Consider the following 26806-nt stretch of genomic DNA (forward strand, 5'->3'; position numbering starts at 1 on the left):
ATGTACTTTTTTATTATTTATTTTAAAAGAGAAAAGATTGTGTAACTTTTTTTAATTCAGTAGCATGGAATTTCTAAGCTGTTGTTGCACGGAAATGCCTCGTGCCATGTAAAGCATGCAGGCTGTGTTAAGCTGAAAGTTGACAAATTTGAAAAGAAAACGAGAACCAAGCTGAGGAAAATGCACTGAGGGCTTCTGCTGACGAAGCTTGGGAGGAGGATAGTGGAAGGAGGAGGAAGCTTGGCACAGAATAGTGTTTTTTTAATTGTCGCTCAAAAAAAAATACTCTTCCTCAACCCCATAAATACTCTGCACTTCCTGGTGTGCAAAGGCTTTCCAGAATGCAGTGCTGAGACACTGAGACCATAAGTTGTGTGGGACTTCTCGTGTATGGTAGCAGAATGATATATTCTGGGTGTTTTTTTAGCAAGTTGAGAAATGCCAAAGAATTTAATTGGGTTGTAAGAGCAGCATTTTGTTAAGCCTGTTTTTAATAACCAGGAGTATAAATTATAGTTATTTAGGTTGTGTAAAGGCAGCCTTAAATGTATTCACTGGGAAGCCTTTTGTGGTGCTCAGTCTCTCTTAAAATGTTGATGTTCTTGGTGTTTTTATCTTTTGCTTCCTTTATCTTTCTGTTCTCATTCCTTGCTTCTGTAGATTTCCCAAATGCTTGACAGACAAGATGCAGCTTCAGTGTTTGAGAGGGTTAGCCTAACTCTAATTGATGAGCTCCTCTTAGGCGCACTTTAACTTTGCCTTGGGGAGGTCTGCAAAGAGGCTTTTCATTCTTGTTCATTAACATTTTTGTCTCCACTGTAGGTGGAAGAAGTGAAAAAGCACCAGCACTGTTTAGCATTTAGCTCCTCTGGACCGCAGAGCCAGACCTATTACATTTGTTTCGATAACTTCACTGAATATTTGCGATGGCTTCGACAAGCATCAAAGGTAAGAATAGTGATAATTCCTGCCTGAATGGGTTGTTCGTAACATCTTTTCCCCTTCTGTCTTGTTGATGCACAGCTACAGTCCCTTTTATGGGCTCATTGTCATGAACTGCTGTTGCTGCTGTTAGCGTTGCACAAAAAACCTCAATTTGAGAGCTCTTGGTAACAGGCAATAGGGAACTGAATTTTTCAGTGTTTATACTGAGACTTCTGTGGGCCGCGAAGATGATCAGAGGGCTGGACCACATCTCCTGTGAAGACAGGCTTGTTCAACCTGGGGAAGAGAAGGCTTAGGGAGAACTTACAGCAGCCTTCTACTAGCTAAAGGAGGGCCTACAAGAAATCTGGAGAGTGGTGTGAGGTGCTGGCACAGGTTGCACAGAGAAGCTGTGGCTGCCCCATCCCTGGAGTGTTCAAGGCCAGGTGCGACGGGACTTGGAACAACCTGGTCTAGTGGAAGGTGTCCCTGCCCGTGGCAGGGGGTTGGAACTGGGTGGGCTTTAAAGTCCCCTCATACCCAAACCATTCTGATTCTGTGACGATGAATCTTTCTGCCATGGTTGTGTAAGCAAAGTGTTGTGCTGGAATTTCTCTGTCTTCACATCTTGATCCAGCTGGGTGGATGGAGTGAGACTGTTAGAACAAAAAAAAAGGATGACAAATGTAACTGCCAAAATTTAATTTTAAAAGTTTTGTTTCAGTGTTAATAAAACCTAAAATAATGTCTTTTTTTTTTTTCTTCTTTCCTTATACAGACCCTAAAGATTAAATGGCTAAAATCAAGAGGTTTTTTTCTTGCTTAGAAATGTTGCTGAATCTCTCTTTAGTTTGATAACTATTTGAGGTTTTTGGTTTGTTTTTTTTTGGGTGGGGGGGTATTAATAAGCAATCTTTTTATGTCAGTAAAAAAAAAATAAATTACTAACTAAAGCCTTCATAAACCAAATTCTATGCTGTACTTAGAGCACAGTTTAATATAGGATATTAGATTCTGCATTATTTTGAACCTTCAGTTCCACTTTGATTTATTGCAAGGTTGTTTTTGCAGTTACTTGTTTTATCTCTTAATCCCTGCCACTTTTTTGATAAACTGTCTCTAAAGTAATTTACATATCTTGAACAGCTGAATTTTTATTTTTGCCATGAAAGTTTTATTCTGTGCTGTCAGCACTCTCTCTTTGGTTTTCTAGTTGGGCCTAACTGTCCATCAGTTTTATACTCGATAGGGCTGTCTGTTATGCTCTTTACTACACTAAAACAACTTGGGTTTATATAGTACTACTTAGAGATATTTATGGCATGGTAGATTTGTCTTTTTAGATTGCAGTAATGTGTTATCCAGCCTGTTGCCAGTGGTACAGCCTGGACTGTGGGCTTTTTGAAGAGGTCTGATTATTATGTCAAACTTTCTTCTAGCAGCAAGTATTGCACCTCCCACCACATGCATCTTTTAAAATGTCCTATAGGGTTTTTTTTTGTAGTAAGTTTTAAAATTCTTTTTAAAGTCACTGTTCTGGCATCCCTGCTCTGGGCTGTTAAGCCTCAAGGTAAAATTCCCCAAGGCACATTTTATGAGATGGTGAGGCATGGCCTGTTAGGTTTTTGAGTTCTTGCCGCTTTGTGACTCTCTCTGGGAGAGTAGTGCCCTTTCATCTCCAGAGGCTTTGACATCAGATAAATGAAAGGCAAATCTAATGAGTGAGAAAAACAGTGGAAAACAATGAACTTCAGAAGTAGAGATAAATGGCCAGAAAGCCCCTCTGAATTACTGGCAGCACAAGCTTGTTCTGTGCCATGCTGTGCTTCTCTCTTTCTCTCTGGTTCACCCAAATGACTAACAGCATCGGGACGATAGCCAGCATGAGAACATATCCCCATGCACTCATGATAACCTCCCACTTTTCTTATGTAAGAGCAGAAAGAAAATACAGTTTCAAGTGTCTTTTTAGGCTGTGAGAACCAAAGAAACTTTCTGTGCTATTCTTTTTGTTAGCAAAACATGCTTCAAGGAAAAAATGGTGCTTCGACTTTCCCAACTTCCCACCTCCCCAAAACCTGAGACTTGGGATTCTAGATTTGTGGATTTTGAAATAGTACTTTGCTACTTCAAGTTGCCTTTTTAATGTTTGGGTTTTCTGTCCTTAGATGGAAAAAGAGAGACAAGCATGATTGTATGCAAGGCAGTTGTGTGGGAAGTATTGTGCACTGACACTGTTTCTGAAGAACAGAAACAGAGAAACTAGTAATGCTGCAGAAATAACTCAAATTTCCTCCAGCTGATGCAGTTTGTGTCCAAGGGCTTAATTGTAAGGTGCATCATCCCTGATTTACATGTGGAAATAAATGAGAAAATTCCATCTGCAGCTCTGTAGTTCAGGCAAGCTAGTGTTTTCACACAGGATAAAGCCCCAACATTTATATGAGGTACTCTGCCTCAGGTGTCTGGAAGCTACTTAGGTTCAAAGAAGTAGAAATATTCTTTCTAACCAAGAAAACACCGTGAAAAGCATTGGATGTATAAAGGCATGCAAATTCAGAAGGGGGCTATTATGGCTTTCTAGCTCTGGGCTTCTAGTTGCTTGTTACGGGTTAAGTCACATGATGCTTACAGAGTCTTCCTTAATCGTGGTGGTATATGTAGTTCTTGCACTTTTGTGAAATATTATGGGTAATATTGAAGGCTGTATTTTAAATATAGATGTTATTTAATGACTGACATCTGTGTTAACTTATGTGCAGTGGTAGTTTTTCTGCAGTCCTTCATGCTGCTGATGTGTCTGCTGAAAACTGAGGCTTCCAGTACTTACAAGTGTAATGGAAACTTTAATTATAAATTTTAATGTAGGTGATGATCCCTGGTAAAATATTTCAATGGAATTGCTCAGTTCAGTTTAACTATAAAAAAAAATTCATGTCTGTCTTCTGTATACTTCAAAAGAGCTAGAAGATTGTTATTTTAGCTTTTAAATAACAAGCTTAATCTTGAAAGGAGACTTTGCAAAGAATGCTTGCTTTGCAGTCTTTCTCCCCACAGAATATTGGCAATGTTGACTTTTTAGTGGTGCTCCAGAATGAGGCAAATCCTAATGCATCACTCACGTAATAAATATACGTATGCTAGAGATTTGAATTCATGTTTGCAGAGGCTTGGGCTCGATTTAATTAAAAATGAGCATCACTCCTGAAGAATCTGATTCATTCTAACAGTGAAATCTATCTTAGCCAAGACAACTCTTGGGCTCTTCCCCAGTAAATTTTTGAAAGGGATTTGTGAATTGGTGTTAGAGTTGGTTTTCCTGTAAGTGTGTGTGCTGAGGTGAACAAAACTCCTGTTTTCAGAAGTTCAGGACTAGAATTATTGCACAAATACTGACCTAAATATCAGACTTGGTGACATACTTACTGCAAATAGGTCACTTTTAGATATGCTGATTTAGCCTCAAACAGAATATTTTTAAAAGTGGGAGATGTGGCTTGTTCGTTAATATTGATAGTTCTATGCCACAGTGCATTTCTTTCCTTTTACTTCCCAAATACTGGAGTCCTAATTAAGGAAGCTGAAAAGAAAAACAACAGCAACAAATTTGGTCCTTTGTGTCTAATATGTTCGTTCTGTTGCCAAATGTTGAAAAATAAGCTTATGCAACTGGGAGGGGGCACAGAGAGGGAAGAAAGGGATATCTCCATGGCTTTAAAGAATTCCGTCTGCATAAAGTTGACATCATGGTTCTGGAATCTGCACAGTTACTTGCAGAGCGATTCTGATCTGCCACTGTTTACTACTAGAATGTCAAATGCAGAACAACAGGCAACGAACATGCAGTTAACACTGAAGAGGACATGATGAGGGCTTTCTTCAGTTGCCAGTTACAAAGCCTAGAAAACTACACCCTTAATGTAGTGGGAGAGAGAGGTTTTATGTATAAGGTGTTACTGGGTGGGTGGAACTTCCTGTCATGAGGCTTATATTTGGGGTGTAGTGGCAAGCTCCTGCTGCTTGACACTTCTAACAGCTAAACTTTGTTTAACCTTTTCCAACATGTGAAATTGCTGTGTGTTGACTACAAAACAACTCATGACATGGATGGATTGGCTGGAGTAAAATGGGTTATCAGTCCAAGGCATACAATTAAATTGTGGATGCCCCATTGCTGGCAGTGTTCAAGGTCAGGTTGGATTGGGCTTGGAGCAAGCTGGTCTACTGGGAGGTGTCCCTGCCCATGGCAGGGGGTTGGAACTGGATGATCTTTAAGGTCCCTTCCAACCCAAACCGTATGACTCTGAAAGTGGGATGTTAACATCTGCCTCAGAAATTCAGTATTGCAGAGCTCAGGTAGGGATGTGTTACTGAATTTTTGTCTTCTAGGAAATAGTGTGCATCAGTGCATGTGCTGAGACAGGTTATCTGACCCAGCAGAACTTCTCCCTCTCAGCTTTAGAAGAGCAGGAAGCATGTTGACAGCTTCATGCGACAATTATTTCCTGCCTTAGTGCCTGGTTCAACTGGGCAGGTAGAGAAAGAGAGTTGATGAGAGACAAGAGCTATAAATAATGCATGACAGCTATAAGCACCCATGCATGGCCACATTAGACATGTAGGTAGGTGGAGATGTACAGGCACACAGTGTATGTGGGCACATGCCACTGACAATTCCTAGAACTGTGGCTGTAGTGGCAGTGTCTTTACAGGGGAATAAGCTGTTGTGTGAGGCTTAGGTGCCAGGGTGGGTTTGCATCTATACAAGAAACAACCCTTCTGTTTAAAATACAAGCATGTCCAAAAAAAAGATTATTGATTAAAAAACTAAAGAGTTTTCTCCCGTGTAGCTTTGGATTTTCCTTTCCCCATTTCAGTCACCTTTGTCTTCAAGTCTGCAGTGGAAATGCAATACTAAATTATGATGTCAGTGTACATTATGTTTAAAAAGTGCTAAAAAAAGCAAGAATAGCAAATCCAAGGGACAAGGGTGTGCTGCTGTCTTGGTCTTATTCCTTTCATGTCAGTGCAGAATGCTCTCTTCATGCATTTATTTGCACCATGAAACTATCAGAAAATAGCAACAGATTTGAATTTAGTTTTGGCTGTACAAGTGAGTAATGCAGGAGCCTGCACAGCAGTAGTCTCCATCTTTTGTCAACGTGTAGAGACCTACTTGAAGCAGCAGTGTAAAACCAGCTTGTTAGCTTTCTTCTGTAAAGTTACCTAGTTCTGACCAGCTGCCTCAGTCCTTAGCTATTTTTTCATTGCAAGTTTGACAGGTGTGTTTGGAGTGGGAGTCTGAACTGTGTGAAGAGGATGAAGCTGGTCTGACTCTAGTAATACGGTTTTTATTTCTGCTGAGGAAAGAGTTGTGACTGCACACAAGCTAGGTGTTACAGACCATATTTATATAAATCAGTCCTCTAGAACTTAAAGAGGAATTCTGGAACTTGATTGGGGTTCTGCAAATATATCTCCAAAACAGGGGACCAAGATGATCAGTTTGTGCAAGAGCATTATGGGAACTGTGCTGAGGAAATGCAGTGTGCAACAGTTGAGTGCTACTGCAAGAGATGTACCTGCTTTTAGCTGTGCTTCGTCCAGCTTTGAGCTAGTGAAAGATAAGCAACTTCAGGACTCTCTTCTTTCAGCACAAGAAGATTCTGCTCATTGATTGCTCGTATCCACTTCTGCATGTAGCTTCATCTTTATTTCAGATACTGTCAGATGCTAACGTCTGACTTTCTTGCATCAGGAAAGGTCAACCAGGAGAAAGACTGAAGTGCTGCTTCCAACTTCAGTGCGGAACATAGACTTTGCAGAGTTTTTAACATAAAATATGGCCTTCAGCCTGTAAAGAAGGCTTAAAGCCACTAGTCTCATGGTTAAATTAGCTCTGCATTGTATTTGCCTTGGCTTGCCTGCTAGCTGATTGACCTGTCTCATATTTTTTTCTAGATATTATAATGAGCTGTAACATCTTTACAGAGTTCATTGTTGCAGGAATTTTTATTACCAAGCCTCAGTTGTCTCTGGAGGCATTAAGGACAGGTTTTTGTAATGGTTACTGGTCAGAACCAGCTTGGAATACCTTTTTCCAAAGTTTTGACAACAGAGCAGTTCTGTGGCAAGTATAGGAAAAAATCTTCTGCAAGGGTAGATTTTTTTTTTAAGTTATTTGGAATTTTACTTGTTATAGGGCTACCAGTTTATACTTCAGAGCCACTGGGTGCATTATCTCCTCGCCAGGTGTCTGTTCAGCCTCCTAAGCAATGGATATCACTTCTCTGGAGAAAAAAATTATGGAGAACTTTATCTTAGTTTCCATGAAATCTGAATTTCTAGATGAGTATTTTTGCTTTTATCTTTGCTATTGGTTATCACCTTTGGTAATTCTACAGAAAATTGTTGTGTGCAACAAGCACGCTGTTGTAGTAGTTAGCAGTTCCTGATATTGTCTTGTGACTTTGTGCATGTGTTTAGATGTATGATTGTGATTCTGGGTTGTCATGTTTATGTGTGTGTTGGGGACAGGTTGGATGTCAGGGCTATGCTGGTCACTGGGAGGGTGACCATGCAGTAGTTGGTTTATTTCTTAGGTCAGTAGCATTTGGAGGCTTGGAAGTGAGTCTCTATACTAGTAGGACCTAAGAATGAGTTTAGTATAATGCCAACATCAGTGGCGTCTTTTGAAAATAGCCTTTAACCAAATGCAAGGCTCTGCAGAAAGCTTGTTTTCTTTGAGTATAAATACTGTCCAGGTTTCTTCACATTTGTGAGACTAAGAAGCACCATTAGCCTGTTTGCAACAATGGATTCAACATCTAGTGAAGAAAAAGCCTGAAAGGTTTTCTCATTTTTTAATAGGGCTTTTTTTGAGCTGATCCTTACTTACAGGAAATGCAATGACTCTAAGTTTAGTACAAGGAAACCTTTTTTTCCTCTAATACCATAAAATGACAATATTGAGATAATGTTTTCCTCTAAAAATAGATCCCTAAAAATAAACCTACAGCTTCCTTTTGGCAGTGATTACAAGTATTTGAACATAAACAAACCTCTGGTTTCCACTCGGAACTTGACTTCCTTTTTTGTGTGTGTGAAATCTTCAGTGTTTGGGACCTTTGCTCTGCAGTCATATCTGGTCATCCTTGATGTGGGTGCCTTCTTGACATCTCAAGTCTGAAAGCAGAAAGCTGGGCAAAGCAAAATTGAAGCCAGTTTTGTTTCTCTTTTGATGGTAACACTTAAAAGTGTTCCTCCTCCTCTTTCCCCACAAAACCTATTCCTTTGTGCCTTTTGTTGTTGAGGCTAATTGATGTTTTGGAAATGAACTTCTGAGTGTGTTTCGGTGCAGTCTTTCCCCTAACAGTTCTGGGGGGAAGCTTGGTGTTTTGGCTCAGCTGATTAGTTTTCCATGTCACCAAAATGGTGAAGTTGGTGACTTCAAGTTTTTTTCTTAACTTCTGTTCTAGAGAAACTATAGCTTCACTACTTTTACTTTTTTCTTGCTGAAATTTAGGGAGTCTGTGGTCCTTGTTTTGGACTTGCTGCCTTCAGTTAATAATAAAGTAGTTATTGAAGCATTGCAGCCAAGAGTGAGAATGGAAAACTAGCTATCGCCCACATATCTGGAATAGCTTTCAAGTAATGTCTTTTGACGCCTCTAAGTCAGGTTCTGATATTATTGAAGCTGAATTTGTGCAGCTCTTGCATAAATACAGGAAATCATCATTGTGACTTACAGCTAGAAGCTCAGCGAGGTGTTGCAGCTGTTACCTTTTAAGGTGCATTCAATCCAGGAGGATCCCAGTGTTTCCAGTAATCTCTGGGGGTAGAAGGATGGGAGTGAGCAGGGGAATATTACTGTGCTCTTAATGAATCTCAGGGGAACTGAGGAGTGAGCAGATCCCATGAGACTGGAGGAGGCTGCAGAGGCTGACATGTTGCACAGTACTTTGATACGTATAAGGGGATAACTCAGCTGGTCTTGAAACAGATCGGCTGTAACACTGAGAGCCTTTCCAGCCAAAGGAAAAAAGGAGAGGAATTAGCAAAAACCCATTTTAGGGACATTTGTTCTCCTTAGGCTTCTTCTGTAGTGGAGATGGAGGAAAGTCTCCAGGGAGAAGAGGGAATGAGTGCTGGAGACCAGTTTTAGGCCCTGGGCCAGTAGAACTATATTCATGATTGTATTATGAAGTGCTTGGGTCAGAAGGCCTTTCTGAGTTACTGTGAAATAATGGCATGGAAAGAGTTCATCACGTTGTAAAATTAATCCGTATGATGCAGTTGTGTAGGAGAATGTAGGTCAGAAACTGAGGACCTAGCATAACCTCTTACTGAAAGCAAACAAACAGAATCCGACCACCCTCTCCAAGTGGGACTGGGAAGACTCCAACAAATCGGGAAGTTTAGATTGGATATAAGGAGGAAGCTCTTTACTGCGAGGGTGGTGAGGCACTGGAATGGGTTGCCCAAGGAAGTTGTGAATGCTTCATCTGTGGCAGAGTTCAAGGCGGGGTTGGACAGAGCCTTGGGTGACATGGTTTAGTGTGAGGTGTCCCTTCCCATGGCAGGGGAGTTGGAACTAGATGATCTTAAGGTCCTTTCCACTCCTAACCATTCTGTGATTCTATCTATATTAAGTCTTGCTGGCAAGAGTCTGAAATCTATAGTAAATGCTGAAAGGAAGTCTTTGCTCATCATGAAGTCAGCTTGCTGGCAGTATATGTCATGGTGAATAATTAAGTCTAACACAAGTTGTAAGGAGAAAAAGGGATATTTCTCATTTTTTATGAGACTCACCTGTTTTGCCATATTTATAGATGAATTGTTTCAGTCAAGCTGTTTTAAGGATGTTACTATGCCTTGCTCCACCAAGTGGAATCACAAGTATATAATGTCTGAATTATGAGTAATACTACATCTAATTACTGTTCCTTAACTTCAAGTTGCATCTTAAGCCTTGTCTTTGCAGGGATGTTACCAGTGTGAACATCCCAGTGTGATTGCCACCAAGATAATAGTGTTGATGTAACTTCCTGTGTAATATTGATACCAGTACCTGACCTCTAAAAGAAGAGCGCAGAAATACTCATATTCTGGAAATGACTTCAGGTACTGCGAAACATTTCCAAATGACAGGTGACAAATGTAAAATTTTTTTTTTTTGACACATTCTCGCTTCTGAGATCTTTACTAAATCTGGGACACTCACTTTCAAATATGTGGAATTTCTTCTGGACTCCTATCATGAACGGTAAAGGAGCACAGCTTCTGCTTAATTACCTGCACATTTCTCCCTCCACACACACGTTTGCTACTACTGTGTTCAGTTATGTCGCTACAGCTTTGCCGAAGGGGCAGAATTAGAATTGAGCAATTTCTGCATGCTGTATAAATCTTCAGAGCTAAGAAGAGGAGAGAGGGCAGGGACAAGAATTAGTCTTCATGCCCCCATGTCTTGCTGGCATGAGGTGTTTGCACCAGACGCTTTTTGGCTGCGTTGCCTGTGGAGGAGAGATTGGGCTTGAAGCTTGTGCCCTGTGAACGCTGCCGCACTGTTTGCTCCTGCCCTTCATCTTGGTAGGCAATTACAGTGCTTACTTGTTGTGTTGCCTGTTGGGTTTGTGAATCTGAGTGGCACGTGTTCAAGCCTCTGATGAGTTTTATCTCTTCTTTGCAAGGCCCTTAGCTTGAGTTAGCATGCATCTAATTCAACATTCAAAAGAAAACAAACAGGAGAGGATGGAAAAGCCATTACCTTTTCACCCCTTGGACTGCCCATTTTGAAAACTGTCATTTAAAGGTGAAAATACATGGCTTTAAAGGAGTTTTATTTCTCCCCCCCCCCCCCCCCCCTTCATTTAGGTTTTTGGCATTAGCTTGTTTACCAGTCTGAACAGTTCTTCAGCTCTTGGCTGTGACTGAGGGCACTGATGTGTTTCCTGGCTGTGGAGTTCAGCTCAGCAGAGGGAGGCCTTTATGCCAAGCAGGGCTTTGATGTACTAATAGAAAGGAGGATTAGGATTTGAAGCAAGGTTATGTCTGAGATGAGGAGAACCTGTTTGCTCTAAGTGGTTGGTTTAGATATTTCAGGTGTATGTATTGCTGTTAAGCCTTATGCAGGCATTGGTGGGATGTGGTGATTATTTAACTGTTTAAAAACAAATCCTAAAGGAGAAAAATTACACTGCCTTTGCATTAGCATGTCTACAGCAGGTATAATTTAATATCGTCAACTCAGTTCAAACAGACTGGGAATTTGGCTGCCTGTACATGTGGGCTGTTTAGTCGTTTTAATTGTCTTCTATTGAAGTCCTAAGTAGTAATTTCTTATCTGAATAGAGCTATAGGGAATGGGATGAGGGTAAACAGGAAAAAGACATAATTACGTTGGTTTAAATTCACACCACAGGTCACAGCAAAAGATGTCCTTGTGTAAACAAGGCTTGTGTTTGTCCATACAGCTGGGTTCAGCTGTGTCCACTGCTGACATCCATTGTCAGCAACACATCATTTTTGTCGTATAGCCAAGGCTTTAAAACAAAGACGATAATCAGTCTTGCTGCATAGCTCAGTGACAGAGGTGGCATTATACTGATAGACAAAGCGAAGTGGATTTTAGCCCTGTGTAGCAAGAAGAGGCAAGAGTATTGGCTGATACAAGTATTTTTCTGTTTTTTTGTTGCCAGCTGCTTAAGATTTACAGTGAACCCATACCATACTTTCACCCGTCTTGAAATACTGTTTACTTTTTAAAACTGAAAATAATTAAGAAAATCGAAACACCTTGGCAAAACCTTTTTAATTGAAGATAGTGCTGGCTTTTGTGAGTTGTTGTTTATACTTGTAAATACGGTTGTTTATACTTGTAATTAACACGTTTAAAAGTGAGTTTTCATATTTGGGAGACTCCTAGGTCTTTGCCTTGGGTGCCGCTCTCAGGTGGGAGTAGCAAAAGCCATCCTACCTGAGGGAGGGGCAGCTATTTGTGGTAGTATTTGCAGAATCGACTCCCTTTTATTGCTGCTGGGGGAAAATTAAAAGCACAATGACAGCTTTTTGGTGTTTGCAGAGGATAGATCCAGGTCTCTTTGTATAACACGTGCTGTAGTTGTATACCACTTCTTCAGAACTGCACTTCAGTATGCCTTACATGGAGACCAGAAAAAAAAAGAATTTAAACCCACTGTAGACCACGGCTGCGTAGCTGAGATTGCAACAGGAGCTGGAAAAGACTCTTCTATTGGACTTCACCGTTTGATGTGCCAAGTTAAATTTGGCCTTACCCTCTTACAACTCCTCTAGTGTTACAGTGAGAGACATTGCAATACAATGATTGACCATGAAGTGTTGAAAAATCATACCCAGGAAACGGAGAAGGCTGCAAGCTTCATCTTGTTTCTTTGTGATTAAAAATCCTCAGTGGACTTCAAGAAGTACAAGATTTTTCTATGTTTTTGAGCTACCCTGCTGTCAAGCTGTTTCATGTCTTCTCTGGCAAAGAAAGAAGCTGACTCTACAGCTTATGCTGTAGCTACCATAACTGAGAGGGAGTCATGCACCATCTTCCAAGAAGGTCGTTGCCTCAGCCATTTCCCCCATGTCATCAGTATAAGAAATGCAACAGGAATTTCTTGTGAAAACAAGTGCTAAGGATGCATGCAGTTTAGGATGTGATGAGAAGATGTTCCAGGGCGATTGGTCTGGACAATGGCTTCTTCTGACTGGAGTGTCATGAACTGTGTTGCTTGTGTTTTATATTAATATGTAAAGCACATGGAACAGTTATACTTCTAAGTTTTCCAGATGAAAACACCAAACAAGCTATAATGAAAGCTTGATGCAGGTTCCACATATGTCTAGAAAGCCTTTCCCTCTGGCATTGCTGCCACACTGGCACTCTTAACTATTCCTGTTGGAAGCATGGGTCTGTTGAACCCAGCTCAAATAACTCGTTGGGGTATTTATTTACAGCAGAATGTCTTGGTTTGCTTTGTTGTTTTATTTTTTGGATTTTCTTTTTTGTTCCAGTGGAAACCCTGCTTTCTGCAGATAATGTCCTTTACTCCGGATGCTTTTTATTCCTGTGGCTGTGAGGGATACTGTAGTCAGCATTTTCTTAGCCTTTATCAGCTTATCTCTGCAGTGATTCCTCACAGCGATCCAAGGAAACCCAGTGCTTTATTAAAAACTGTATCAGCTTTTGGAAAAACCTGTTCATCTTAGTAAACAATAACAAACACATGCACAGTCTTACTGCATTTAAAATCAGTTGAAGATGACTGCAAGATTGCAGTATCCCTTTGTTGTTCCTTTTTGTAGCCACATCAATTGAGAACTTCAGTACTCAACTTCAAAACAACTGATGAAAGTTTCTGGTGAACCAAAGGAAGTATTGTTACGATGATGTTCTCCTTTGTCACTTTTCTTTGCTTTTCATCTTGTTCCTCTATTCTCTAGGAATTTATTACAGAACAGTATTGAGCAATAAAAAAGTCTTTATCCCCACCTTTGAGAATAACTCTGTGTATTTATATGGATATTCCTTCAGTAACAATTCAGAAGTTAATTCTTAGAGTACTGTTTAGCTAGCAAAAAAAGCTTCAATACAATTAGAGTTGTTTACAGAACTCCCACCTTTTAAAATACAGTTTTAACTTTCACAGTTGTCTCTCTGGTAGAGGCATCATTCAGTATATGCCAATTGCACGAAAAGCTTAATTAAATTCTTTGTAGAACAAAGTGTTTCCTGTAAGGAAAAAAATAACAACAGCAAAACAAACAAGCAGTAAACGAAAAATGACCAGAACATAAACCCTATAAACCAATATTACTTTGGATTTATTTTCACAGGGCTTGATAATATTAAGAAAGGATTTGCATCCTTTTTTTGAGATCAGAGCAGAATTTAGACTTGTTTGGCTGCTTTATTGTGATTCACACTTAGGGTTACTGGTTTTGGTACATTGGATATTTTTAGGGTAACATGCCTTGCTAATCCCTGCTAGGTTGCCTATTACTCTTCATATCGCGTTCCAAACAAGTAGTTGGAGCAACAGTGTATGTAAGTATTACACCTGAAATTACACATTCTCCTTTTTAATGTAACGGTTGTCAGCGCTTTTTAATCTCTTGTGTTTTTGGTGTGATGAGAACTGTACCATGCCAGGCAGGGTCTGGCAGAATAAACAGAGTGAATACCTAGATTATTCAGAAATAACTGCTCTGAATAGCCTATGAATAATTTTTGTCTAATACTACCGGGGAAGGAAAATAGTAGGTACAGTAACAAAAGGACTGAACTAATTGAGTAACAAATTCAAGTGTTTTAATGGATGTGGGAGGACTGGATTATTAACGGTCGCATTAGAGAAAAACACTGCACCGTCTGTTCTTCTCGAAGCTTATGGCTATGTGTTTATAATAGAGACCACTTATCCTGAGGCCCATGTAGCTTGCATTGGAGAGGAAAAAAAGGAAGGAAAAATTCCTTGGCTGTCCTTTCAGTGGCAAGTTGCTTCACTTCTGCCAGCAAAACCCGATGTCTCTAGTTTCAGGGTACTTTATGGCAGGGGCTGTACCTCTGCTGAGAACGTTGCGTGGTGTCTCCTTCATCAGAGTTCAGAAGCTGTTACAGACTGTCACTGGGCATTGATTACGAGTTGGGGGTTTGGTTTGTTTTTTTAAATAAAGACTAATAAATAGAAAAAAGCAGCAGGATGTAGTTCACTCAGCTGAATCCCACAGATTTGGTAAGGGGTGGAGTTGCTGTTGCTTGAATTTGTTGGCTGTAGTTTTCTGTGCAATCATACTAGCTATACGTAGTGCCAGGTGTTACGATTTCTTCAGCCTCTGTAGACCATTTGTTTTACCTTCCCCTTTCTAGAGCACAGTATTAAACCCCTAAATCTCAGTTTTGTTTTTCTCACATTTTTATCACTTTTCTAATTTTTTCCTAGTTTTCCGAGTCACTGAGAAGAGATCAGCGCTTGGTGTTTTGCTGCTGCTGTGATATATTTTTCTCCTGTAAGATTTAACTGGGATAGGTCTTTCTTCTGCCATTCAGTACCTGCTTTTGATGGTGATAACTGTTATTTCCTCGCCTCCACTCACTGGGTCTACGGGCCCATCATGCAGCAATATGGAAGACTTCTGCACTTTGGTTTTGCTGGTGTTACTTGCTAATTAAAGACTGAAGTTTATGTCAGATCTCTCTTTTTTTTTTTTTTTCCTGGCCGTAGAGTATCATGTAACTCCATTGATGAAAATTAATCCATTTCATTTATTAGTTTGACAAGCCTTTGTGCTTTTCCTGCTGCTAGCCATCTGTGGACCTGGTTTTGGCACTGAGGCAAAGCAAGAGATCATGACATAGCTTGCATGATATAAATTGCATTAGATCAGCTATGTATGTGGACACTGATTTCTGCTGTACTTAAAAACAGTTTATCTTGTGCTAGTAGAGGTGAAGGAAATGTTATTTTTTGATTACAGTATTTAAATATTGGTATACCTCTTGACTTCCAGATTGCATCACAACGCATAAGCTCAGTGGATCTTTCATGCTGCAGCCTGGAGCACCTGCCTGCCAACCTGTTTTATAGCCAAGACCTCACTCATCTCAATTTAAAGCAGAACTTCCTGAGGCTAAACCCCAGCCCATCCACAAGCAGAGCGCTTAGTGAATTACAAAGGTAAAGTGCTATGGTTCTATTAGTCTTCCTCTTCCCTTGGAGCCAAGTGACCACTGGTTTGCAGGAACTTTCCTGAAAACTTACTACCTACTGTTAGGGAGGATTGTCCTGGTTGTAATGCTTCAGAAATTGGTTAATTCTGTGTGATAGAAACAGACTAACTTTTGTAAGAAACGTAGTGTTTTTCTTGTAAATAGAAGGCTATTTTCAATCCAAATGCAGTTTTCAGAATGCATTGTTTTTACCTACCCACTGTAGTTCTTCATTGTGTGATGTCAAACCAATGTGAGTTGGTGAGTTGCATATGAAAGGACCAGGTAGGAACAGTACTGTGTGTGACTTTACTTAGCTTTTTATTACTCCCAAGTAAAGAAAGCCCCTGATTTAATAAATTCGTGTCTTCTTTCTATTCTGCTAAGCCCTAATTCTTCCTCCCTAGTAATTGTGACCTTCTAGTTGCTCTTTCCACTGTAGCTCACCCAGGAATGTAACAAATGGATAGATGGCAGCACAACTGGCGATCTGAATGATATAGTATGTGGAATTAGCAGCCTTTCTGTCTTGAAAAAGATGAATGTTTCCATACTGAATTTCAAACTTTGATTTTAATTTCAGTGGTAACTGAATTGCAGAGTAGCTCAGGATTGTATTTGTGGATGGCCCTGTTCAAACAAAATGTTTTAAACCACATTTCTAAATCCTTTTGTCTTTGACAAACAGCTGAAAAATAAAGATAGAATATGCGGACTGTTGTATTTTTATATAATTCTGATTGTGTTCTGGAGAAAAACAAAAAACTTGGCATGATGGAAGATGAATGAACCCAGCAGGTCTGCTTCACAAACAGAGCAGGCAGTTTCCAAGAGCTTATGAGCACAGTCTGGAGAGGAGTACTGGGTTCTTTCCTGTTGGGGTGGTGAGGCACTGGAATAGGTTGCCCAGGGAGGTTGTGAATGCTCCATCCCTGGCAGTGTTCAAGACCAGGTTGGATGAGGCCTTGGGTGAGATGGTTTAGTGTGAGGTGTCCCTGCCCATGGCAGGGGGGCTGGAACTAGATGATCTTAAGGTCCTTTCCAGCCCTAACTATTCTATGATTCTAAATATTCTGTGAATGTCGATATGTGTCTCCAGATAGCAAGAGGAATTTTAGCGTAAGTTAGGTGAGAAACATGGAGAAATAAAGAATGTCTTTATTTTAATGAATTTTAATAATTTTTCTTTTCTAAATATAAGGAAGTGTACAGAACGTACTTGATTATATTTTGTCCATGTACATACTGCTAATTCTGTTTGGGATTAGAAAGCAGATCATTTGATGGGTAATGTTCAATGTCTGTGTTCTCTTGGTACTGCAGTTGTAGGAGCAGCTGAGGAGTCTTGCTGAATGTTAATTTTTTTTCTCACTAATATAAGCCTGAATGTACAGGAGTAAAAGAGTTCAGGTGGCCAAACAAAATTCTCCTGTTTTTTGAGATTCTGCATCAGGAAAATCTGGAGAAGTGGCGTCTACCTGAGGTGGTGCAAAATTGATTGTCTTGTTCTTCTGGGAGCTTGTCCTATTCTGTCAGTGAATCATAGTTTGCTCTGCCTCCTTTGCTTTGAGCTTGTCAAGAAGGCACAGAAAAGGTCTGTGAACCTCTGGAGCAAAACCAAAAAGGATTAGGAAGGTTGCACAGCATTGTTTGAGTGAATCAGAGCCAGTGCCTTGAGAACTCCTGTCCCTTCGTGCTAACCTTCTCTTTGCCACTGCTGATGTCCTCCATCCTTCATCCAGCACAGGTGTCATCACCCAGGCAGTGGGCAGCTGGAAGCTGCTGCCACTGTCCCCATTGCTGTGTTAGTGGAAAGGGCTACATGACATGGTAGCTCCTACTGAGGGTTAGGAGGAGCAGTGCCCTGATGGTTACGTTTTTGCCTCCCAACTGCAGCAAAAGCACAAGCCTGGCCCTGGAGTGCTCTCCCAAGCCATGTTGCTTCCTGCCTTAGGAAACACAGTGCCAGCTTCTCCTTAGGGTGGGCAAACTTGAGTTTTACTTGTTCTGGCAAAAAGCCTTGAGCCAGCTTCACTGCTACTGTAAACCTGCTTTTCTGTAGTGAGTAAATACATGAAACCAAGCAAGAAAGGAACCACTCTATCTTTTTGAAATTATTAGTGAATCCCACTATGAAAGCATGTGTGAAGTAAGGGAAGATCAGTCATTCCTGGGAACACAAGCTGTCATTTGTCTGACTTTTTTCTTTTTTTTTCCTTTTATCTTTTTTTCCTCCTTTTAAAACCAGTTTCATAAAACCATTTTCAGATTTTTGGGGGGGTTGCTCAAGGTAAAACTTGACTGGATAAACCAAGAGTCTTTTCTTTTTCACTGATGTTCTTTCAAACCCTGCTGCAAAGCAAGTACAAAATCTCTGCTGTTCTGATTTGGTACTGTTGGCTTTTATACCAAATTCTGAATTGCTAAATTGTAGCTGCACACAGGGCACAGCACCAGTGAATCAAGCCCAGAAGTATTTAAGGCTCCAAAATAATGCACTTGGATGTTGTGAGCAAAATGCATTGGCATTTACATAGCTACACTTCCTGGTACAATTTTTGATTAAAATCTGGTTAGCAAGGCAGCCTAGGAAAATTGCTATAAGCAGCTTCTGGTGCCCTAAATAAATCACTTTAGGTGGTAATTTGACAAGTGCTCATGAATGCTGGATTTCAAAACAAGAGGTATGTCAAAGGCAGAAGACAATACCAGCTTTTCAGCTACCCACTGAGTAGACTTAGAAGCAGCTGGCTTATAGTAATGAGATGCTGACATATGCACTAGCTTGGCAAGTACCGTCAGGAATGAGTTGGGGAAAAAACAGGAATTCCAACTTTTGCTTATGCAGTTACTTCTTTCAGTTGTTAACATCATGTTATTAATTGCGTTTCTGAATAAAATGTTTAGAACTAAATTGCTGGTAGCATGTAAGAGGTACAGAGCTGTAGATGCACTATTTTTTCCTAGTAACCACATTTTCACTTGCTTTACTGTCCACTCACACTTTGAATTCTATTGCTGTAGATAATTTGCAGCTGTGAACTTGTGTAACTGAACTGTTCAAATAATGAAAAGTTATATAGAGTTACCTGTATTTTTTGCCTACTTACCAGGGAATACACTTTTCATACTAAGTGTAAAATAGGCAGTCTGAAAATTCATCTCTGTTTCAAAAACAAACAAACACCCCACAGGAAATGATGGTACTTGTTCTTCCTCACAGTAGCTTTCCTAAAATCATAGGAAAGGGTGCTGTCCTTTCGGGATGAGAGGATATTCGCCGTTTGAAAGATTGCCCAGCTGTTGCAGTATTAGAAGTGGCTGACATGTCTTGTGATAATACCCCCATTGAGTCAGAATTTACCTTGAAACCTTTTGTGTTTTAGCTCCTGTATACTGGAAATGGAGTGACTGAAGATATGCTTTTGTCTTAAGTTGTCTAAATTTCATTGCTTATACTCTTTAAATGCTGGTTTGTAGATATTTTTATTCCTTTTAAATGTAAAGAGATCCATATGTCCGGTGTGCTCCCAAGCCTCACTTGTCCATTATCTCAATGCAACTTCATGGCTTTTGTTCTGAAATGCAAGCAAGAGTTCAAGCTTACTAGTTTTGCAGAGTACTATTGCTCTAGGTTTGAAGCAAATAAATAAACTGTAGTCTTTATTTACTGTTGCTCTGCTTCACTGTGCTAAGCATGCTTTATATTTATATGTAGTTGTTTCAGTCAGTGCTGTTGGAAAACTGCTGGCATCAAGAATACTGTTTGCTTGTTGATACTGAAAAGTAAGTTTTCAGTATGTGGATTTTTAATATAAGCCTGTTCAGATTAAAAAAAAAAAGGGAGAAAGGAGGGATTAATAAGCCACAGAGTTTGTTTCCATAAACAAAACGATGCTTGCCAATTTTATCTGAAGAACAAGGTGTTAATCTGGTTGTGGTTGTTAGTTATTATCAGTGATTATATGGCTTTTTATCTTAAGGTTGGTATCTTTTCTCTCCCAGAGCCTCTTTAGAAATTGAGTGCCTTCTCTGGCATCTCAGCTCACACTCTTCTGCGCTAGTGGCAGTTTCTGGAAGTTAAATCTGTAAGGTATGAGAAGGCCAGAAGACTCAGTTGTTGATGTGTTTCTGAAATCCCTTGCTACTTTCAACTGTTGGATAGATGTTTGTATCTGAAACCCCAGAATTTGAGGGGATCCTCAGTCTAAAGCCTCTTTAAAAACCCATTTGGAGGTTCCTCAAGATAAACTCTCCTTACAAACCTGTTGTGCAACAGGTGTATAATTTGGCTCAGAGAATACTGAGGTTCCCAGATAGGAAGGGGGATATTAGCAATTCAGCTGTGTGAACCCAGCAGACAAGCTTGCGATGTAGTTTGATTCCAGCTTGTCCCTAGAGATTGAGGAGCAGGGAGGGAAATCTCCAGCTTGACATTTGGTCTCAAAGTGCCTTGAAGTGCTCCTTGTAATTATTGCTAGTGTATGAAACTGAGGTTAGTGGAGAAATTTGGATGGATGGGTGGATGGATGTGTCAAATGGACATCTTTGCTCTTGCCAGGCCCCACAGACCACTAACAGTAGATGCACTGGCAAAGATGAGAGCTTTCTCCTTTTTGGGGCATGGCTGTTTGGTTGGTTTGTTGGGTTTTGTTTGTTTCTTAGGATGCTCTTCTGGAAAAGAATTTGCTTTTAGATGCACACATTCATTGAAGTTATTTAAGTGAATCCAGCTAACACGAGGAGCGTGCTACCACAAGGAATGGAGTGCCATTGCATGCTTTGTGGTGTGGGAAGGTGCTGGGAGCTTTCACTCATGCTGATGGTCTCAGGGAGCCTTGGTTTTATAGTCATTTCTTCTCTTTTGCTTGAAGCTGAAGACTGAAGCATAGTTGTCTTAGCATTAGAGCAAGGAGAAGTTGACCTGCTGTTGACAACCAGAGGTCTACTAGAAATGAATTCCTTCCAGTGTTTGCTATATTCTGGTGCTATGTTTATTTTCTAAGTTCTGTAGCCTTGGATTGTTTTTCTTTTTTCTGGTTTTAATACTAAGAAGACACTCAGAGTACGTTCTTTATGTAACTTCATCACTTTTGTTTTATTCAGCTTGTAAAGACATTGAAGGAAAAGTTTGGTTTTGTATGTGCATCTTTCCAGATCGTCATGACTGGTTGCATTCTACATAGCTCCTGTGTACCTTTCTGAACTCGCGCAAGTACCCTCATATGAACACTCAGCAAAAATCAGTGACATTTGATTACAGAAAAGTAAATTGCAAAATCATGTCACTACAAGTGACTGAGTGGGGAAGGCAGCAAAACCGGTTTAATGCCTAAAACACAATGGATTTTTTTGATTGTTTAAATTGGAGCAGTGCACGCCTTAATAGTGCTAGGAGAAAAATAGATGGCACGGAGAAATATGCTATAAAATAACATTTTTAAAAATAGGGTAGTCTAAAAGTAGAAAATGCAGTTATTAATCAGATTCAGTTTATTGGAACTATTAGGCTAAGTACAGCAGTATCTCTTCCAAATAATGCTTCAGAAGTAGTGAGCATATTTATGGAATTTTGTTATTATCAGCCTACTCTGATTTACTTGTCTACTGCTTTCTGAGATAGCTTCCAAAGCAAGGGTTTTATTTTTATGTATTTAAAAATGGGCTTTAGTTTGGAAGCTCACCCCTATCTAATTTTGTATTAAAACCATAAACTTCCAATATAGAGGAGAATATTTTTTCACTTTTTTCTAGGAATTTTGTTCTTCCTCAGAGAATAGTCTTTCCCCCCTAGTGAACCAGTGTGTTCTAGGTACGTGCAGAAATGGAGAACTGCAAAGTACAGTAATGTGGGTTCAGTTAATTTCCACTTACAGAACATACATTTTATTTCTTCTTGTCTTTATGGTCTTCTTACCAACTATGTAATAGGATAAAAGCTTTATTGATGTCTTAAGTTTGGAGGTAGTGTGAAGAATTTGACTTAACATCTTTGATTATTTGTGTATTTTGAAAAATAACTGTCTCGGTTTAAGGTTATTCCTTTTTGTGCAGTGCAGTCTGTTTTCTTCTTTCTTTTTTTATTTTCCAGTCTTCAGTATAATCTAGCAATTAATTTTGGCATATAGACTCAAGTCTGTATGCCAGAATTGTTTTGCCTTTTATAGTTTTAAATGCACGTAGAGGGAAGAAATACCAGGATGACTGTTCCTGGTGTGTTGGCGTTAAGGGTAGCAAAGATAACAAAACTGCATCTATCAGTCTGCTTTTTCCTTTCTCTCCTCCTCCCCTTGAGGTTTAAAAAAGAAAGGAACAAAATTATGTTCTCATTTATTCGTTCATGTAATGGAGAAATTGATAATTAATGGGTTTACATGGAAATTCTCTTCATGATTAAGTTGTTGGCCAAAGTAGCAGGCTTTCATGAAGATGGCAAGTTGTAGTTGAGTTCTGGAGCTCATCACAATGCTGCTAGGCAAGTGATCTGCTCAGAAATGGTACTGAAGCTGAGGGGCAGTTGTGCTGCTGCTTGAAATGGTGTTCAACTGCAACCATAGCAGAGTCATGAGGAAGCCCAAATAGTGGCGAGAGTATTGGGCAAGTGATTGTTTTCTTTAAACTGAGTCCTTTATTAAGCCATGTCATCTGTTTTGGGTGTAGTAAAATACTGCTTTTTAATTGCTTTTGGTAAGAGTAGGGCATGAGTGGCTTTATCAGGCATGTCTGTAGCTGCATTTCAATGATGGTGTATGGCCAATTCGAATATCCTGTTCCCCCCACTCCAGCCGTAGTGGAACGCAAATGCTGTCCTGTGTAATGGAAATTCCTGTGCTGTGCACATCAGGCAGATCTGAATTTGAAATTAGCATGTCAGATCATTGCTTTGCTGTGATGCAGACTTCTCGTTAGTCCCTCTCGTCATTTTGTGTATGTCAGACGAAAGCCACTCTTGATATGGCAGCTTCAGGATTAATTGAGCATTTTTGGCTCAGTTAATGGCAATTAGTGTTCAGTCATATTGCGTGTTGAAACCCAAGGGTTGACGTGGCAACATTTTCTCTAGATTAAAGTAGGACTATTTTTAGCCAGAGAAGTGAGTGTTCATATATTGGTCATTACAATAGAAAGCTTAGTAAGCTAACTGAATGTAGTGTGTTGAGAGATACTGTTCTTCAGGTTGACTTTTTTAACAAAGTCTAGAACCCCAGAGAAGGAGGGAGAAGAGGAAGGAAAGCATATGTACAGATTCAGTATGAGGTTATTACACTGTCATGCCTCAAACAAGCAATGTTGTGCCTTTTCTTTCTAGCAATGCCATGGGGACAGCATCAGTATGTGACCATGCTTTTGGTAGAAGTAAAGAACTGGGTGGGAGAAAACAGCAACGATGTTGCTCGGTAAAATCGGTTGTAAGCCCAACACTGCAAACTGAGCAGCAACAAAAAACTTGAGTCTGTAAAATACTTCTGCCTTATTTATGTTGATGTTACAAGTGGTACTGACTGTAAATCTATCTAGATATAAGAAGCAATATAAACAATTCAGCATTTTAAATATGCAGCATGGCAGTGCTCAGTAAAGGAAGTTCACCGACCCATTTGTGATGTGGATAGTGGGGAGTGGGCAAAGATGAGAGGTAGACTTAGACTTTAAGCAAATGCCTGCTTGTTTGGCTTAGTAATGTTCTCTACTAGCATTTTGTAAATGAGCACGTTTGCAAAGGAGGAAGAAAATACATGTTTCCTGGCAGTTGACTTAAATTAATCTCTTAACTTGAATTAACTTGAATCCCTTAACGGTATCTATCTTTCAGCTTGTCTTTAAATGCAATTAAATAACAAACGCTCCTTTCTGGATTATTTGACATAGATTTATGTGTGCATTTTCAGCTTCTGTATGAGTATATCCACTGGATGTACTATTACGCATCCTCCATTACATGCTATGTACCCCTGTTAACCAGTTTCTGTCTTTAGTAATTAGATGTACTCACAGAAGATCCTTAATATGCACTCATTAAAACATATGTTAGGGTGGTAGAAATGTGATCCAGATAATTTGGGGGGGTGGTGTGGTGATTCTCCCCCCTCCCTTGGTTTTGACCTAGGACAGTTATAGACCCCATGTTTCAGTCCTCTTTCCTCTGTGTATTAGCTTGATCTGCTGTCATTTTATCTCAAGGTTGTATTTGCAGTCTTCTAGTAGATTGTAATTTTCACTTCTTAATTTTTTTTTTTTATGTGAACATTGGAATGGTTGCATATTGATGTTTCTCCAGCAGTTTAGTTATTTGATTTAATCTTTCTATCTTCACCACTGTTTTTGCACTCTACCTAAATACTGGGGGGGGAGAAGTAACGTCTAAAGGCCCTGGAAGTCTGGTCCTGAGAGCACTCTTGTTTGTACTAGCAGTTGACTTTGAGGAAGATTTGTTGAGCAGTTGACTGCTCAAAGTTGACTTTGGACAGTTGATTTTGAGGGACAGCTGTTCCACCACAGAATCACCCTGCATTTCAGAGCATTATATCTACGGTATAAATCTACAATTATCTTCAGGATAAATGCAGGATTGTGCATTTGAGTTCTAGGTTCAAGATTTTTAAGTCATTTGTCTCTTTTTTTTTCTGGCTAGCAGCCCTCGTTAACATCAGCTAGCTTACCCTAGCTCCTTTTTATTTCACGATTCTCCCTCTAGAGATGCATTAGTCGTTGTTTCTGCATAGTAGTGTTTTTTCCCTGCAGCAGTAATTTGATTGCAAGATTTCATTTAGTCTCCATCTAACTCTGTTCCAGACTTCTTCTGCCTCAAGCATGGCACAGTGTGTTCAAAATCTTTGTTCATAACTTTGGCATGATTTTGCCTTTTTTTTGTTTTTTTTTTCTGCCACCTTTGCACCAAAATACCAATAAGAGAGCACAGTATTGCCTTGCTTGCTGCAAGCCTCTGTATACATAAAGTGTGCTCACAGTCTGTCTTCTGTGGCAAAATCCATACTTTACTTACAACCCCCATTGAAATATGGCACAAAGGTGCTACTTATATTTTCATGTTGAGTGAGTGACATGAGTTAGATTTAGGCAATAATAAAGGTGCGTGCCTGTTGATTGCAGTACCTGGTAAGGACTTTTAAGAGCTTTTCAGTGTTAAAACTCTTTAACCTTTTAATGGTTGTTGCATTTTCTGTCCATGTTTTATGGTCAGGGGAGGGCAAATTGTTTTGAGGTAAGAATGTGCCGGGCTAGTGCAAAGGCTATGTATGGATGCACTGGGACATGCTGCCACATATTACTTTCACGTGAAACAGCAGCGTTCATAGGTGCAGTTTTGCTTCCATCACCTTGTTATATAAAAACCTGCTCTCACAAATAAAGGACTTGAGCATTAACAAAGGGAAAATGAAGTCTAAATAAAAAGCCAGAAAAGAAACTTCCTCCCATCTATCGGAATCTGATGGAGATCTTTTCATTCATCCTTTTACTTGCCTTTAGGCATACCTCCCAGTGGTTGTTAGGCAACGATAATAATGTTGCTGAATATGCAGGCTGACTAATTGGATTGTCCCCTTCTTAGGTTTTTTTGTTCAAATGGTCTTGGTCATCTTTACTGAGGCACGCACGTGCAAGTTGCTTCATTTGCTGGTGTGATAAACCAAGGGGCTTTTAAGAGCACCATGACATGTCAAGGACAGAATTATGAAATCTGTGTGAGCTGTAACATTGTGCTTAATCAAGAGCTGAAGAATTTGCCTCTGTCAGTACAAAAGTTTTGCTAAATTCTGCTTTAGTTCATCACATTTCCTGGCTGTATTCAAACCAGGCTGTTCTAAGAAGAATTTCTGGTTGAAAGGCAGTATCTACTCACATAAATGTAGCTGAGCTGCACCACAAAATTTGTTGTTCAGAATTTCCTGCACCTTGTAAGCAGGGTCAGTAGGGTAGTCTTACTAGCAAGAAATGTGTTCAGAAAATTAATAATGCTTTATTACGGGATGAGATGCTGCAAAAGAAACTATATATCAATAAGGATGGCAAGGGTTTGGTTCTTGGTTACACTCACAGGAAATGCATTTAATGTGTTGTTCAGGGCGGCCTGTTTCTCTATGCCAGCCTGATGTGGGTGAGCTCTTGCTACTGGTGTTGAACTTGAGTGTCTAATAGTTTCCTTGATTGTTCTGAGTACATAAACTAAAAATGCATGGGACTTGCATTTACATAACGAATCTTACCTGTATTAATTATTGCAAGGTAACTTGGGGTGGTTTATGCTCCACTTATTTGTCTTCTTTTTTTTTTATTTTTTCTTATCTCACTGTAGATTCACCAAGTTGAAGAGCCTTAACCTTTCCAATAATAATTTAGGAGACTTCCCACTGGCAGTCTGCAGCATCCCAACCCTGACTGAGCTCAATGTGTCCTGCAATGCCCTCAGAAGTGTTCCAGCAGTTGTAGGCGAGATGCACAAGCAAGTACTTTATTAAAACTTAATGTAGACAGCCTGATAATAAAGGCAACAAGCAGTTTCATGATACTCTGTACATAATCTTTCTATGAGAAACAGTTTGAACTTACTGGGTTTTGTTAGAGCAGATTGGCTTGTAGATCTGTATGGAAGCAGTTGTGAGCTGTGGATGGATGGGAAGCACACTTTGTGTGTCAAAGCTCTTCCACTCCCCAGCATTTGGCACAAGGGTCACCTACTTGATGAAGAAAATCCTTAAAACTCCTTGCTTATCTGCTTCAGTGGCCACACAAGTTGCGGTTCTGGAGTTCCTTCTAGTACCTAAAGGGGGCCTAGAAGAAAGCTGGAGAGGGACTTTTTATAAGAGTAAGTAATGGTAGGCCAATTTTCATTTTAAACTGAAAGAGGATAGATTTAGATTAGATAAAAGGATTTATGAAGATGGTGAGGCACTGGTGCAGATTCCCCCCAAAAGCTGTGGCTGCCCCATCCCTGGCAGTGTTCAAGGCCGGGTTGGACTGGGCTTGGAGCAACGTGGTCCAGTGGAAGGTGTCCCTGCCCATGGCAGGGGGTTGTAACTAGGTGATCTTTAAAGTTCCTTCCAACCCAAACCATTCTATGATCCTGTGTTTGAAGATAAAAGTGTCTTAATGCAGCCCATGTAATAGTTGCCAAGGCTTTTTAAT

General features: G+C 39.9%; 1 protein-coding gene across 1 annotated transcript in view; it reads left to right on the top strand.

Moving 5' to 3' along the window:
• PHLPP1 (PH domain and leucine rich repeat protein phosphatase 1) overlaps positions 1-26806 on the top strand; it is a 140152-nt gene that overhangs the window by 76738 nt on the left and 36608 nt on the right. The window contains exons 3-5 of the mRNA XM_062617741.1: positions 823-948; positions 15463-15629; positions 25977-26123. Of these exons, the coding sequence (XP_062473725.1) occupies positions 823-948; positions 15463-15629; positions 25977-26123 (440 nt within the window). The remainder of the gene's footprint in view (positions 1-822; positions 949-15462; positions 15630-25976; positions 26124-26806) is intronic.

Source organism: Pezoporus occidentalis, unplaced genomic scaffold (assembly GCF_034315485.1).
Source record: "Pezoporus occidentalis ecotype Australia unplaced genomic scaffold, CSIRO_AGI_Poc_V1 ctg2, whole genome shotgun sequence".
In the NCBI taxonomy this organism is placed as follows: domain Eukaryota; kingdom Metazoa; phylum Chordata; class Aves; order Psittaciformes; family Psittacidae; genus Pezoporus; species Pezoporus occidentalis.